General features: G+C 40.7%; 2 protein-coding genes and 3 long non-coding RNA genes across 6 annotated transcripts in view; 3 read left to right on the plus strand and 2 right to left on the minus strand.

The window, feature by feature from the left end:
* si:ch211-286o17.1 (hematopoietic progenitor cell antigen CD34) overlaps positions 1-1,825 on the plus strand; it is a 16,604-nt gene extending 14,779 nt beyond the window's left edge. Inside the window, exon 8 of the mRNA XM_008320919.3 lies at positions 82-1,825. Coding sequence (XP_008319141.1) covers positions 82-267 — 186 coding nt within the window. The 3' untranslated portion in view covers positions 268-1,825. The remainder of the gene's footprint in view (positions 1-81) is intronic.
* LOC103386583 (uncharacterized) overlaps positions 1-3,732 on the minus strand; it is a 106,918-nt gene extending 103,186 nt beyond the window's left edge. The window contains exon 1 of the long non-coding RNA XR_522326.3: positions 3,619-3,732. This is a non-coding gene — a long non-coding RNA (uncharacterized LOC103386583). The remainder of the gene's footprint in view (positions 1-3,618) is intronic.
* On the plus strand, positions 1,821-3,321 carry LOC107989251 (uncharacterized). Its single transcript, XM_017036815.2, has one exon. It carries the CDS (start codon positions 2,133-2,135, stop codon positions 2,868-2,870), a length of 738 nt encoding a protein of 245 aa, XP_016892304.1. The 5' UTR covers positions 1,821-2,132; the 3' UTR covers positions 2,871-3,321.
* Positions 3,733-4,796: 1,064 nt separating the features above from the next.
* Positions 4,797-12,021, plus strand: LOC112487688 (uncharacterized). The gene is made up of 2 exons (XR_003051001.1): positions 4,797-5,553; positions 10,873-12,021. It is a non-coding gene; the product is annotated as an uncharacterized LOC112487688 (long non-coding RNA).
* The window catches only part of LOC112487689 (uncharacterized), a 6,958-nt gene continuing 4,278 nt past the window's right edge, over positions 10,162-12,841 (minus strand). For both annotated transcript variants that reach the window (XR_003051003.1, XR_003051002.1), the window contains one exon: positions 10,162-11,357. This is a non-coding gene — a long non-coding RNA (uncharacterized LOC112487689). The remainder of the gene's footprint in view (positions 11,358-12,841) is intronic.

Below are 12,841 nucleotides of genomic sequence, written 5' to 3' on the forward strand. Positions count from 1 at the left end.
ATTTGAACAGGAAATTAAATGTTAGATAGTCTCTCCATTCCAGATAAACTGCGATCTCTAAGCCATATGTTTCCTCTGTAGGCGGAGTCTTTCCAGGTGGACGAAGAAAACCAAGCCAACACCCTGGTGTCTGTGGCACCTTTACCCCAGCAGGAGGCCATCGACAAGCCCACTCCCAACGGAGAATCTCCACCTGATAATGGGACCAACCAGGCTCCCACCACCAACGGACACTCTCAGACCCCAGTGGCAGACACAGAGATGTGAATCAGAACATCTAACACCTGCAGCTCATCCAATCACACACTGGGATGCACTACCCACAATTCTCTCCGTTTAATCTTATAGACTGAGACAAATTGGACCACACGACCACAGCATATAAAACTCACCATCCTGACCTTTTCTCCTCACCTTGTACTTCCTGGGACAACAACCATGAATGGTCATCAGTACATGACAAAACTGACTGTGCCTTTAATGTGAAAAGTCTGGGACCACTGACCACCGCTGGTGTTTAACTTAAGCCTACAGACAATGTGTCTGGGACTGGAACTGGTCCATGTGACACAGGTGTAATCGTGTGTTAGCTGCCCTGACTTCACTTTTGTAGTGACTGTTCCAGAATCAGTGAAACAATGCCAAATATGTGACAGAAAAAAAAGTCAAACGAGTCAGACATACAGTATGTTGAAGAGGAGCTATGTCTTTTAGCCAAAATGTTCCATACTAATTACATATACACATTTGGTTTTTTTTTCAGTATGTAATTCTGTAAATGTGTTGTTTTCATTGTCAATTTACTTCTAGGTTTTTTAAACAGACAAAAAAGCAGTAACAAGCTGTCAAAAAAAGAAAAAAAGAAAGAAAGAAAAACTAAAAAAAGAAAAAAATGTAAAGAAACAAGTCTTTGCAACTTTCTTCATTAAAACCAAAGATTTTTAGAAAAAGAAAGACTTAGTTTAAGTAGCAGGTATTATCTTTGGTTTACTGAGGAATTAAACAACTCCCACAAGATCTTCCTAATGTATAAAAGTCAGAAAACCTTCAGTATTCACTTCAGTCCATTATTATTATTATTATATTGAACAAATACTGTTTCATTTGAAAAACATTTGACTTCCTTGAACATCCAACATGACACAGCAGGTTCAACATTCTTATAGTAACACTAATCCTCATGTCTATATATGAAAAACAAATGTCAGTGGTGATTTTTTTTTTTACATTTTCTAGCCTCTTTTATGTCCTGTATGTGTAAATAATCCTGTCTTAACCAGTAGTATCAGTGCCTGATTCATAAACTGTGATTTTGGACAATATCTTGGTGTTGTCTGTTCAGTTTATTTGCTGTTTTTTTTTTTGTATGGGAACACAACTACAGTATCTGCACATGATGATACTACATTATTTTTCTATTACTATTTTTATCTTAAGCATTAAATTAACTTGAATGCTGTTAACATGCTCATCGACATACAAGTTGAATGATGGTTAAAACAAATCAGTTCAAATTTGTAGTTTATAAATCACATGCAAATGCATGTTTTGACTAAGACAAATGGCTGGATGACAGCAAACAGTGCTACAGGCAGACATTTAAATACTCATAATGGAAAAGGCAAATGTCTCATTCAAAACACACTCATTAATGACCAGCTTCAGTGAAGCTGGTAGAGCAATAGAGATCCCTGATTTGCATTTACAGTCAAGTATTATGTACAATACCATGTGTTTGCTTAAGAATTGCATTTTCAATATACTGATACTCGGGACACTGTATGTCTTTTGTTTCCAGTATTGGTTCCAGTAAGTTTTAGTATTGGGGGCCACTCCATAGATAGATGGATGGATGGAAAGTAACTACATTGTTTTGTGTGTGTGTGTGTATATACATATATACTGTATGTTTTTGCATTCTGTGAGATTAGAAGTGCCCACTTCCAGGCACGCCAATGTTAGGCGAGGCCTATTTTGTGAACATTTGACTGAGCTACGTCAGTGACGCTAAGGCACTGTGTAGGAAGCACTGTGATTGGACACTTGCTGCTCTTTATGCATGGAAACTCTCATTTAAACTCGACTATATGGCATAATTTCCCCAGTAGGAAGTAGGAAGGGTGGAAGTTAAAATGAAGAGAATGGCTCCCAGCTTCCTCCTCCTCATGGGCCTTTTCAAGGTAGCCCTCTGTGTCTTATTTGGGAAACATGTTCTTGTAGAGAGAAAAATGAATTGGTTTGAAGCCAGAGACTATTGTAGACAACATTTCACCGATATCAGCTCAGTTCACACCACGGAGGATTTCAACGCAATCACCAGCGCCACAAATGATATGCATGTCGTATGGATTGGTCTCTACAAAAGTGCCAATGATATCTGGAAGTGGTCAGGAGGGGAATCTGCATCGGTCGTCAATACATCCGTTGATGATAGCAAAGTGAAAGGTAACAGTTGCGTGTCACACGACAAACACGGCTGGCATGCACAGGACTGTAATAAGGATGCATTTGATTTCTCCTGTTTTGAAAGTAGTCTTAAATTGGTGAAAGAAAAGAAAACATGGGAGGAGGCGATGCAAAACTGTCGCCAACAGGACAGTGAGCTGATCAGCGTAACCTCAGAACCTACTCTGATCCGTGCTCTGCAGACAAGCAGGGGAGTACGGATGGAGCACCTGTGGATCAGCCTGCGTCACCTAGCAGGCAGCTGGCTGTGGGTGGACAGGAACAGGAACAGTTATGAGGCCGGCGTTGACGTGGCGATGCCCAACTGCCCTGACGCCGGTAGTCACTGTGGGGCCCTATCACTGAGGAGTGGCTACTTAGTGAACTTGGATTGCACAAAGAAATTCTACTTTCTGTGTTACTAAAGTCATGAAGTGTTTGTGTAGTGTGTACTCTTGTACTTAGTGAATATGTGGTGTTTTGTTATAGTTTTCAAAGTCAGTTAAGTATGAGGTCAATGTAGGAAATAGACATTATTCTAGAAACTGGACCGTGCTTCTCTACTCAAGGCATTCAAATCAAATTAGATCTGAATTATTGTAATGTAGTTCTGACTGAGCTCTTAATGCTTTGTATTATTTCTATATACAACATTCCTTTACAATTAAACTCTATAATCACAGCTCAAATGTTGGATGATCTCAATTCACAATATGCAATCTTCTGGGATGCCGCTGTTTGAAATCATTTCTCCGTTGCGTTTGCCCACAAAAACAAACTTGACAATGCTCTTATCAACTACAATAGTCAATTATTTTTATACAGAAGTTATAAAAACGATTTGATAGTATACTCACATAAAACCAAGCAAGCAAATACATACAAACAAACTACTTTAAAAAGAGTTTTCAAAACATATCTCTACCATATATTCAATCTATCTGAGAAGCTGCAGAACAATAATCAAGGATGTGGCTCCATCTAGTGGATGTTTGTAACAATAAATGACAATGACTTCTCTCTAACCGTTACTGCAAAACAAACTCATGTGGTTTGCTTTAAGACTACGGTTTTGGTTCAAAGGTTGGTGTTATATGGTGCTTGCAATATCTACAGTAAAGCAGTAGCGACAGCATGCCATCATTTTACACCACTGAGTAAAGACATACTCACGTTTACGTAGTTACTTTAAAGTCCGAGGAAACGTGAGTCCGGAACACACAGCGCATCAATGATGTCACAATCACTGTCCGGACAGCAGACTTCACTCGTCGAAGGCGATTTCCCGCTAAAAAGCCACGCAAGATGACGTACCACACGTATTACCGTAAATCATAGTAAAACGGAGCATTGAGTCACGGCAGTTACCGTAAACGACAGTTACGACTAAGAAAAAAAAGATGTTTTTGTTCATCAAGCCTGTAAGCAGTACAGACAAAAACTATTACTTCTACTGCTACTACTAGTATTACTACTGCTAATACTAACAACAACAACAACAACAACAATAATAATAATAATAATAATAATTATTATTATTATTATTGTTATTATTAAATGAGATGTTATTATTAAATGAGATAGACCTAAGATCAATTTTACAGGTGGAGTCAAACATTCTGGCAGCTGTGGAAATCCTAGTAGATGATAAAAACAAGAAAAATTAGAAGTAGAACATACCAATTTGTCACTTATAAGATATAAGGAAATAAAGTGAACTACTTGTCATTGTGACACAGCACACCACAAAATGTGACCTTTGTTTTTAACCCATCAAGTGAACAGTGGCAGCTTTTAGTGCTCGAGGAGCAGTGTGTGTGGACAGTGCCAAGCTTGAATCTGAGGTCTTCTGGACCTAAGTCCGCTTCCTTAACCACTACGCCACCAATCTGAGGCAGCAGACCTTACCCCCTTCTGGGGTTGTAAATTATTGCATTCCCAAAAGAGACGCTTGATGCTTCTACACACAAACAAAGTGATCACCTTACCTCAGCGTCCCGCTGTTGAAGAGTGGTCTAAGAAATAAGAATAGAACAGTGTTGACACAGCACCAGCAATAACATAAAGTTGATACCTCAGAAATTAAAAGACTCAATAAGTCAATTAACATTAAATAGAAAAATAACAAAGCAATATAAGGATAAAAATAAAAGCCAATTGTGTCCAGATGAAGTAAATTACGAATTTATGACATTGATCAATTGTCATTATTATGAAAGTGAAATTAAAGCATCAGCATACAGTGTAAGGTGGTGGTGTATTTGTGCTTCCTAGTTTCTTGTCAGATCGTGAGTCAGAAAATGAGTCAGCAAGACATCATGTCACCCCCCAGGCCTGTTTAGCTGTGCCTACACAGAGGTTTGTTCTTATATTTATTTATTTTTTGCTATTAGACAGAAATGCGGTATTACCATTGAGTCATCTTAACAAAAATACAACATTGTCCTTGAAATCCTCACCTTAAAAAAATTATTAGCAAAAACAATTTAGAGAAGCCCGTACAGCATACATAAAACAAATGCAGTGAACTGGCCATGGTGCTGCCTTTTGACTGTTTTCTAAAGTGCTTTATGATTTGAATAGACAAAAAGGCAAATATGACATCAATATAAACGTCTTTTTAAATTATGTTACTGTTAGTTCTATTTTCATGACCAGCTTTTTATAAAACTATAAATATAGTAAATCGTCTGTAATAGGAAAAAAAGTGCATAATTAAATTATTGGCTCTCGTCACGACATCTGCACGCTGCGTCAGAAGGAGGTGGTTTACGGTAAAACGGCGCCATTACCATGTGATCTCAGTGATGTTTGTAAACATGCGTCAGCCACATGTGATTGTGCTGATGAGGAAAGACTCTTCAGCGGTTTCACCAATCAGAGGACGGGGGAGTGTCCGGGGCGGAGCTGCCGTGTTGCGCTATGGAAAATCGTTAGGGAGACACACTGTGTCAAACGTAACTGACTGAGATTGCTAACAGCGACAGTGACGCTGGAGCGGAAACCGAGTGGACCGATCGTTGACCCGGGAGCGGCTCTCACTGGCGCCGGCCGGGCACGGATGAGACTCTGTCGGCACGGAAGGAGAAAAAGGCTTACGATAAACACGTAAGTGGTTTAATCTTCTTGTTAAAAGAGGACAGAGTGGTGCGCATGTTGCGTAGAGAATACCACTATGTAATTCATAACCACTTGAGCGCTCGGTTCAGAATAAAAGCTGAGAGGCGCAAGTGTGAGGAATAACAAGAAAAAGAAAACTGCTGCGCTCAAATTCTAACCGAACACGACCTGGAATAGAGAGGAAAAGGGCTGTAAACACTTTGTGGTTGTCACGAGTGTTTCATCATCGACATGACAACAGGTAAAATAAAACTGCGTCAGCGGGAAGGAGCGAAACGCAACCCTCCTCGAATCCAGTGGGAATTTCCGCCGAGGTTGTGAAACATGCTGCGTAGTTGTTGTTGAGGGTAAAAGTTGAGTTTTGTACGAGTGTGGTGTTAAAATGGAGATGTAAACAAAGTGTGGCATCGGAAGGGATGGCGTGTAAAGGAAGAGCTCCGAATAGGATGCTGCGCAAGAGATGGGTAGTGCGTAATCCTGCCTGTGGACGATGTTACGCAGTTCATATTGCCACGGCCAGTTTACATCTGACGGCCCCGTGGTCTGTGTTTTTAACAAGTCGTTAACAACATCCACTCTTGTCGTTTTGGTTTAAAAAGAAAAAACAAAAGTTTCCCAACATGGTGACGAGTGTACGTCTAGTCGTGCGGTGTGTGTGGTCCTAGAAAATATAAAAAATAAAAAACAAATAAAGTGAACAACAGAGTTGTGACGCAGGATGTTATGCGTGTCGTGTGCCAGAAGAACATTTGCTGCGTCACAAAGATCCCACCTAGCTCCTGAATAATAAGCTCCCTCCTCAGTGCGCACTTCATACAAGGAAAACAACCTTCTCTCCTCGAATCTAGGGGGTGCTGTTGGGTGACATAGATCTTGATGTCATCAGTTGTTGGACGTTGACAAATGACTACCGCTCATATTTCACGGAAAACAACTGCTGTTCATTTAGCTCTCACATTTTATTTTGATGGATAACAACATAAATACTGTTGTTGTATGCATTTCCTGTCCTGTTTTACAATCTTAAAAGCTTTGTGTAACTGAGTTGTAGTGTGGCATTCCTTCTGACTTGTTATCCCCATTTAGCAGTCCTGCCTCTTTATGCTGGAGCTTGTAATGCACACCAACCGGAGCCCAGCAGGACACTGTCATGCCCGGTGTGTTGTCACTGCTGTTGCTGCTGACGCAGGCCACAGGCCTCTTGTACATTTGCCTTCCTAATGACCCCTTTTGAAAAAAAAGGTGTGGTGCCGCCTACTGCCTACCTGCCAGAAAGACAGGTGACGTGCTCGCCTGCCACGCTGAGCCTGTCAGGTAACACTTAGACGTACTCAGTGGGGGAAGACTGCCTCGGGACAAGTGGATTTGTTCGGTCAATGGGTGAATCAGCAATGAACTGCTGGCAAGGAAATGGAAAGAGAGACAGAGAGAGAGAATCAGAGTGAGTAGGGGAGGGGAAGGAAGGGGAGGTTTAGAACTTTAATTATGCGTACTGAATTGAAACTTGACTCCTGAAGGAATGTCAGTAGTAGTTTTGAAGCAAACAGGTAAAGGTCGTGGGAGGAACTACAGACAGGAGGGACTGGTGGCCTCGTGACCTTTTGTGTCTCTCTCTTCTCCTCTTCCAAACATTAATGTTACATTAGATAAGTCTGCTGCCAAACCTGTGCTCACTGTTGTAATTGTGTCTGCTGTGTACAGTGTACTGTTTACTGTGTCTTATGAGGCTGACCATCAGGACCAGCGACCCACTTTCCCAGACAAGAAACGTGACCTCAATAGTTATTTTGCTGGTCTACCAAGGAGGGGCGCTGCCTGTCAAGTCGAGGCCACACCGTGGTGTCTGTCGCAGGAATCCCAAATTCAACAATTTCACCCCAGATTTATTCTTCTTTGAGAATTTTTTTTTCATAATACTTCTTTTTTTTTCTAAACTAAAACCAATCCTTAGACTCACTTCAAAGCTTCTGCAGATAACTGGGAATTTGTGAGGTCAGAGGTCAGAATCAATCAGAGATACCTTTAACACAGATCTTCTCTGCTTGCAGATTATGGAAAAGGAAGTGGCACAGAACTAAGAGATGGCAGTGCTAAATTTAAACCCGGAGCACTGCTGGCCTTGGCTGGATGATGATGTATTATTAGACGTGTGTGAGGCAGCATTAATTTGTAGGTATAATCACATGGGAGGCACTTAACACGCTGAAGGAGGGAAAGAAAGTCTGATGTATAGCACATGGCAGCAGTGCCACAAGTTATTGGCCTTTCAGTGATTTGCCCTCCATTATTTCTAAGTCAGTGAAGAATGTCGGCCCGTTTTCTTTTTTCTTCTTGTAAACCTGATTAGACATCCTACACTTTAGCCCTAACCTTATTTCCAATCAATACCTGTGCATTTATCTCTCGCCGTTTGACTCATAAAATCTCTGGTGTTATCAGCAGCTTGTATGATATTTCCCAACAGCCCGAGATAGTATCTGGTGAGGGACAAATCGGAGGGAAATCAGCCTGCATTATTTCTAAAGTCCTCCGGTTTCTTCTGAACAGCCTCGGCTGTTTTTCGAATGATGGCAAGAACATGACATCACAGACTGACTGATCCAACTCTGTAACAGGGCCTTTTTAAAGTCACAGATTAGAGGTGTTTGATTTTGTCTCACTGTGTCTTTTGTCAAACCTTCTGAAAAAGTGATTGACAACAAGAGTGGTGCTTTAATAGACCATTCTAGGTTGCAGTGGAGGGACACTGAACGTTGAGATGCACTGTGCAGAATGGTTGCCAACACTGTGCTGACTCAAAGTGCAGAGTTCCAAAGCTTTTTTGGTGTTAGCATCAGCACAAAGACTGGTGGCATGGCTGCAAGCAGGGCCTGCATCACCCAAGTAAAGCGCCTCACACTTGACGGAGTGGTGAAAAGCATGCCGCTCTAAAAGGCGGGAGCGGAGCAAACATGTTGTGAGTCCTGCTTCCTTATCTGGACGCCTGATATACAGATCCGTGTTTGCAAACGCCAACGCAGTGATACCTGCTTGACTGCACTGTGCTAACTTTAATGTTTGGTCAAAGAAAGCTAATGGGATTGGACAGTTTCCTGAATTCGAATGCAGCCCTTTGTTCAGAAGAATTGACATCATAATGTATTCACTTGTCAAGGTGTTTTGGACAGGTATTTGTGGGGTTGTTGGGTGAGGGTTGTTTTTTTTTTTTTTTTTTTTTTTTTTTTTTGGTGTTTGAAGAACATTTTTGAGCTCTTTGTGTTCAGTGTGTTTTTGTAGCTTCTACTAAGGCAATTGGCTTAGGAATGACGATGTGAGTTTGGTGGCAGTATGGTCAATCAAATGATCACAGCTTGTAGTCTACCCTAAAGCTAAGCATTGACACTAAGGGAGTTTCACCTTAAAAAGGTTACAATACTGAAAAATATAAATCTCAAAAAAGTGACCCGGATATTAAAACCGTGTTTATAGCACCCTCTGCAGAGGAGGCAGGTGAACTACATGTTTTTAGTTTTACTTTGGGAAACATTGCTGTGTACTGTGTATGTTAAGTAAATGGGCTCTGTTTTTTGTAGGTTTTTTTTATCTTTTCCTTTTGTAAGAGACTTGAACTTATCAACTTTACTTCTCTCACTCACTCACTGATAATTTAGGACCTCTAATCTCTAAGAGGATTAACCTCCTGTTTACACATGTGCATACAGCCCCACCTCCTACTATTACAGAATGTCACAGATGTATAGGAATTTGGCTTGGATTACATCACTACTCATAATCTGACCAAACCAGTGTCTTTCTCTCTGACACAGCTATGCTGCTCACTGCCTGCCCTGCCTTGTGCAAAGTAGGATTCACTAGTCTGAGTATTCTTGGAAACCACAATGACACTGTATTGTCAGGTTCAGGATTAATTTAAAGTACTTATGCTTCATCATCAAAGCATCTGTAAATATAACCATCCCAGAATGTAGTAATCATATAATAATTATTATGAGTTTCAAAAAGAGGTGATTCCCCTTTAACAAGGAGCTGGTGATTCAAGCAGCAGCAGTTGCTACAAAAACACCAAAGACAAACAAAACCCCAGCTCATGATAAACCCAACAACAAAGCAAAACGAGGCAGCCACCAGGTCCAGAATAGTTCACAAAGTGTCAGAACGACAGGAACAAAGAGAAGAGAGATGAAAGCAGTGCGACAACCTTCAGAGGCCACTGTCATCCTGAGTCACCGAATAGGAAGTACTGGTCAAAAACAAGTGATTCTACTTCTGTTTGGGTCAAAGTCCACAAATGTCCATAAACCTGTGACGCCCTCGGGCTGTACACGTGCCCACGCTTTATTATCAGCAGGTGAAGTAATAGGTGCAGCTCTTTGTTGTAAAAGTCAAGACAGTGAGGATTAAAGAGGGGCAGACATGGAAATTGTCCAGAGGCACACATGATGGTTTAGGATTAGTTGCTACGTCACATTTTCCCCATCAGTGAGGAAACAGTGCTGACTGACACACAGTCGTGACAGGATACAAATAGAATCTCAAATGAGTGCCGGCTTGCTATTTAAAAAAAGATTATAAAAAGTCTAAAAGGACAGAGGAAGGTAAAGAATCTGTCTGTCTATCTTTATCTATATTTTTCCCAGGGCTAACAGTCACCCTTACATTATACTGCAGATGGATGTCACCTCCAAGTTTCTTCACTTTTTATGGCCACATTTTGCTCCTGGTGGTGTTTGTTGTGCAGCTTTGATTACAAATACAGAGATTCTGATGCACTTGCACTGCAAGGGGCTGGAGCCGCTGTGTCATTCTCACATGTGCTGACCATGACTCAGTAGTTCATCTTTAATTTGGCCTCGGTGCTGTCAATCAGCTCTTGATCTTTCCATTTCTATGCCTGGAGGAAGGTGCAACAGTGGCACAGCGTCAGGTTTCACATGAATGGTTGAATGAATGGCATGAGCAGAATTTAGAGATTCTTTTTGTTGTTGTTTTGTTTTTTAAGCCTTGTCCCGGCGGTCATTTTGAACCAAAATAACAAAAGATTGAGTCACAATTAATAATATATAGGACCGTCAAATTCAACATGTTATTGTGTTAATTTTTCTGCATCTATTTTCAACAGGCAATTAAATATGTTTCACAGAGAATGATTCTTTAAACAGGAAATCAATAAGCAGTTTGGCAGTGCCACTCTGATTGATTGTTCTGGAATACATTACTTGTGCGTCTGTGGAGTTTGTTGTTAGTTTGGCTATAAGTTTGCCGGCGCATTAATATCAACAGTAACATGTTTGTGTCTTCTAATTTCAGATGGCAGAAGAGGCTGTTCGAAGTTGGCTCCCATCGGCCTCCTCCCCAGGGAACTGGTTTCATATGGTGTCTTAGAGTATTAAATCCCTTCTAGCACCATTTGAAATCGGTGTTCTTGAGAAGGAACAGACCTCAGAACAGCTCTCACCATGTGGACACATTTGGCAACGTTTGAGTCTTTGTGTATTATTTATCTGATATGTGTGACGTCACAACGCCCCCAGTGAGACCTATATCTCCCTGTTCAACAGACCCCCTCTCACCAAGGCTGACCGTTTTCCTCTGGTGTTTAGAGTCTCCATCATGTCTAGCACCATTTGAAATCGGTTACAATGTGGAGGGAAAGTCGTCGACCACGTTTCCTCTGAGGCTGAGCATCAACTTCCCAAACATACCACAGGGTGGTAGCATTGAGCTACTTTTAGTCGTTGCTCCAAGATGTCAAAGATACTGTAGTGCAAGAGTCCAGCACTTGACTGATGATTCTGAAAGATACAAATAAAATAATAAACAATTAAAAACAACACGTTTATGAAATTTTAATCATACTTTTCTACTTTTTATAAGCAGACTTGGAGCTGTTAACATGAACAGTACTATAGCTGTATGTGTTTATAATGAAGTATTAAAGATTCATGGCTCTTATGCGTAAATTATTAATCTACTGTTAAGTCATCAACTAAACTAAACATAAATGAATGATGTATTGACTACTACACAAACAAACATTTGACCCACTTTGACAGACAATTTATATTTAATTCAGTTATAAATAAAGCTAATTCAGGGGGGTTTCGTGTGTGTTTATATTTTGGGTAAACCCTGTTAGTGACGGCCTAATGACCTCTACTGTTTAAAAATAAAATCTTCTGATGGACAGAGACAGACTGGTCCAACTGATGAGTCCTAGAGTGTCTTCTGGATCCCACAGAGGAGGTTAGTGAGAGAGGAATTTGTCAAAGCTGTAATCCATCACGGTCAACTTCTCTGTCCTCCTACACTATGCAAGCAATTTGCAATAAAGATAAGCTGTGAAAGTAATGTATTCAAATATTGTTGGAGAAAGAAAACATCATGTCAGTCTGACATATATAAAAGTTGAATGATGTTGTGGTTTTCGATAATAAAAAAACGTCATATTAAGTCTAATTGTGTTTCAATCTCATTACACATAAAATAACATTATTGAACCTCACGTTTTTTTCCATCTACAATACCCATTATTATGGCCAGTAGGTCTGCAAACTATAGTTCCTGAGCCGCATATAGCTTTTTAAAAAGTTACAGGGGGCGCTAGAGTCAATCCCAGCTGTCAACTGGTGTGGGAGTTAAGCGTTTAACCAACATTTGCGTGTGTGTGGCCCTGTGGTATATCCACAGTACTTAAAACTTAATTTACTGATTTTGATTTGATTGTTAAATGATTTTTTTTTTTAAATAATGTGTTTTTGGTGCTAGAGGTTACACACCTGTACCACAATCTGAGTCAGCTGGGTAAAAAAAATCAAGGTTATATTTGATAATTAGCTTACATACAGTATACTGTATCTGACAGAGGCAATGTCTCTGTCATTGGTGTGGAACCCCAGGGTTCCCCTCCTGGGCAAGATCAAATCCCGGTTAGGGCAGCTGGTACCTTCCAGTGGACTCACCACCCACAGGAAGGTTTAGGGGGGTTGGTATGGTGCAATGTGATTTGGGTGGCGACTGCTGCCCCACACATTGAACAAATGGTGGTGTATACAGTCATGCAGTCAATGTCTAAACTGAATTTAAATCAACAACACAGCACAACGAGTCAGTGGTGAATTCTAGGGAGTTTCCGATTGAAGCATGACATCATCAGCGCATGTCATGCCACCACAGCCCTCCTCTGACTGCATCACATTGATGTGGTGATGGTGATGAATGTTCTCTGACCTCAGCAGATGTATGAGGATATTTAGAAATCAGACAGGGAGGGGACTAC

The sequence above is a fragment of the Cynoglossus semilaevis genome, chromosome 11 (genome assembly GCF_000523025.1).
Source record: "Cynoglossus semilaevis isolate Cse_v1.0 chromosome 11, Cse_v1.0, whole genome shotgun sequence".
Lineage (NCBI taxonomy): Eukaryota > Metazoa > Chordata > Actinopteri > Pleuronectiformes > Cynoglossidae > Cynoglossus > Cynoglossus semilaevis.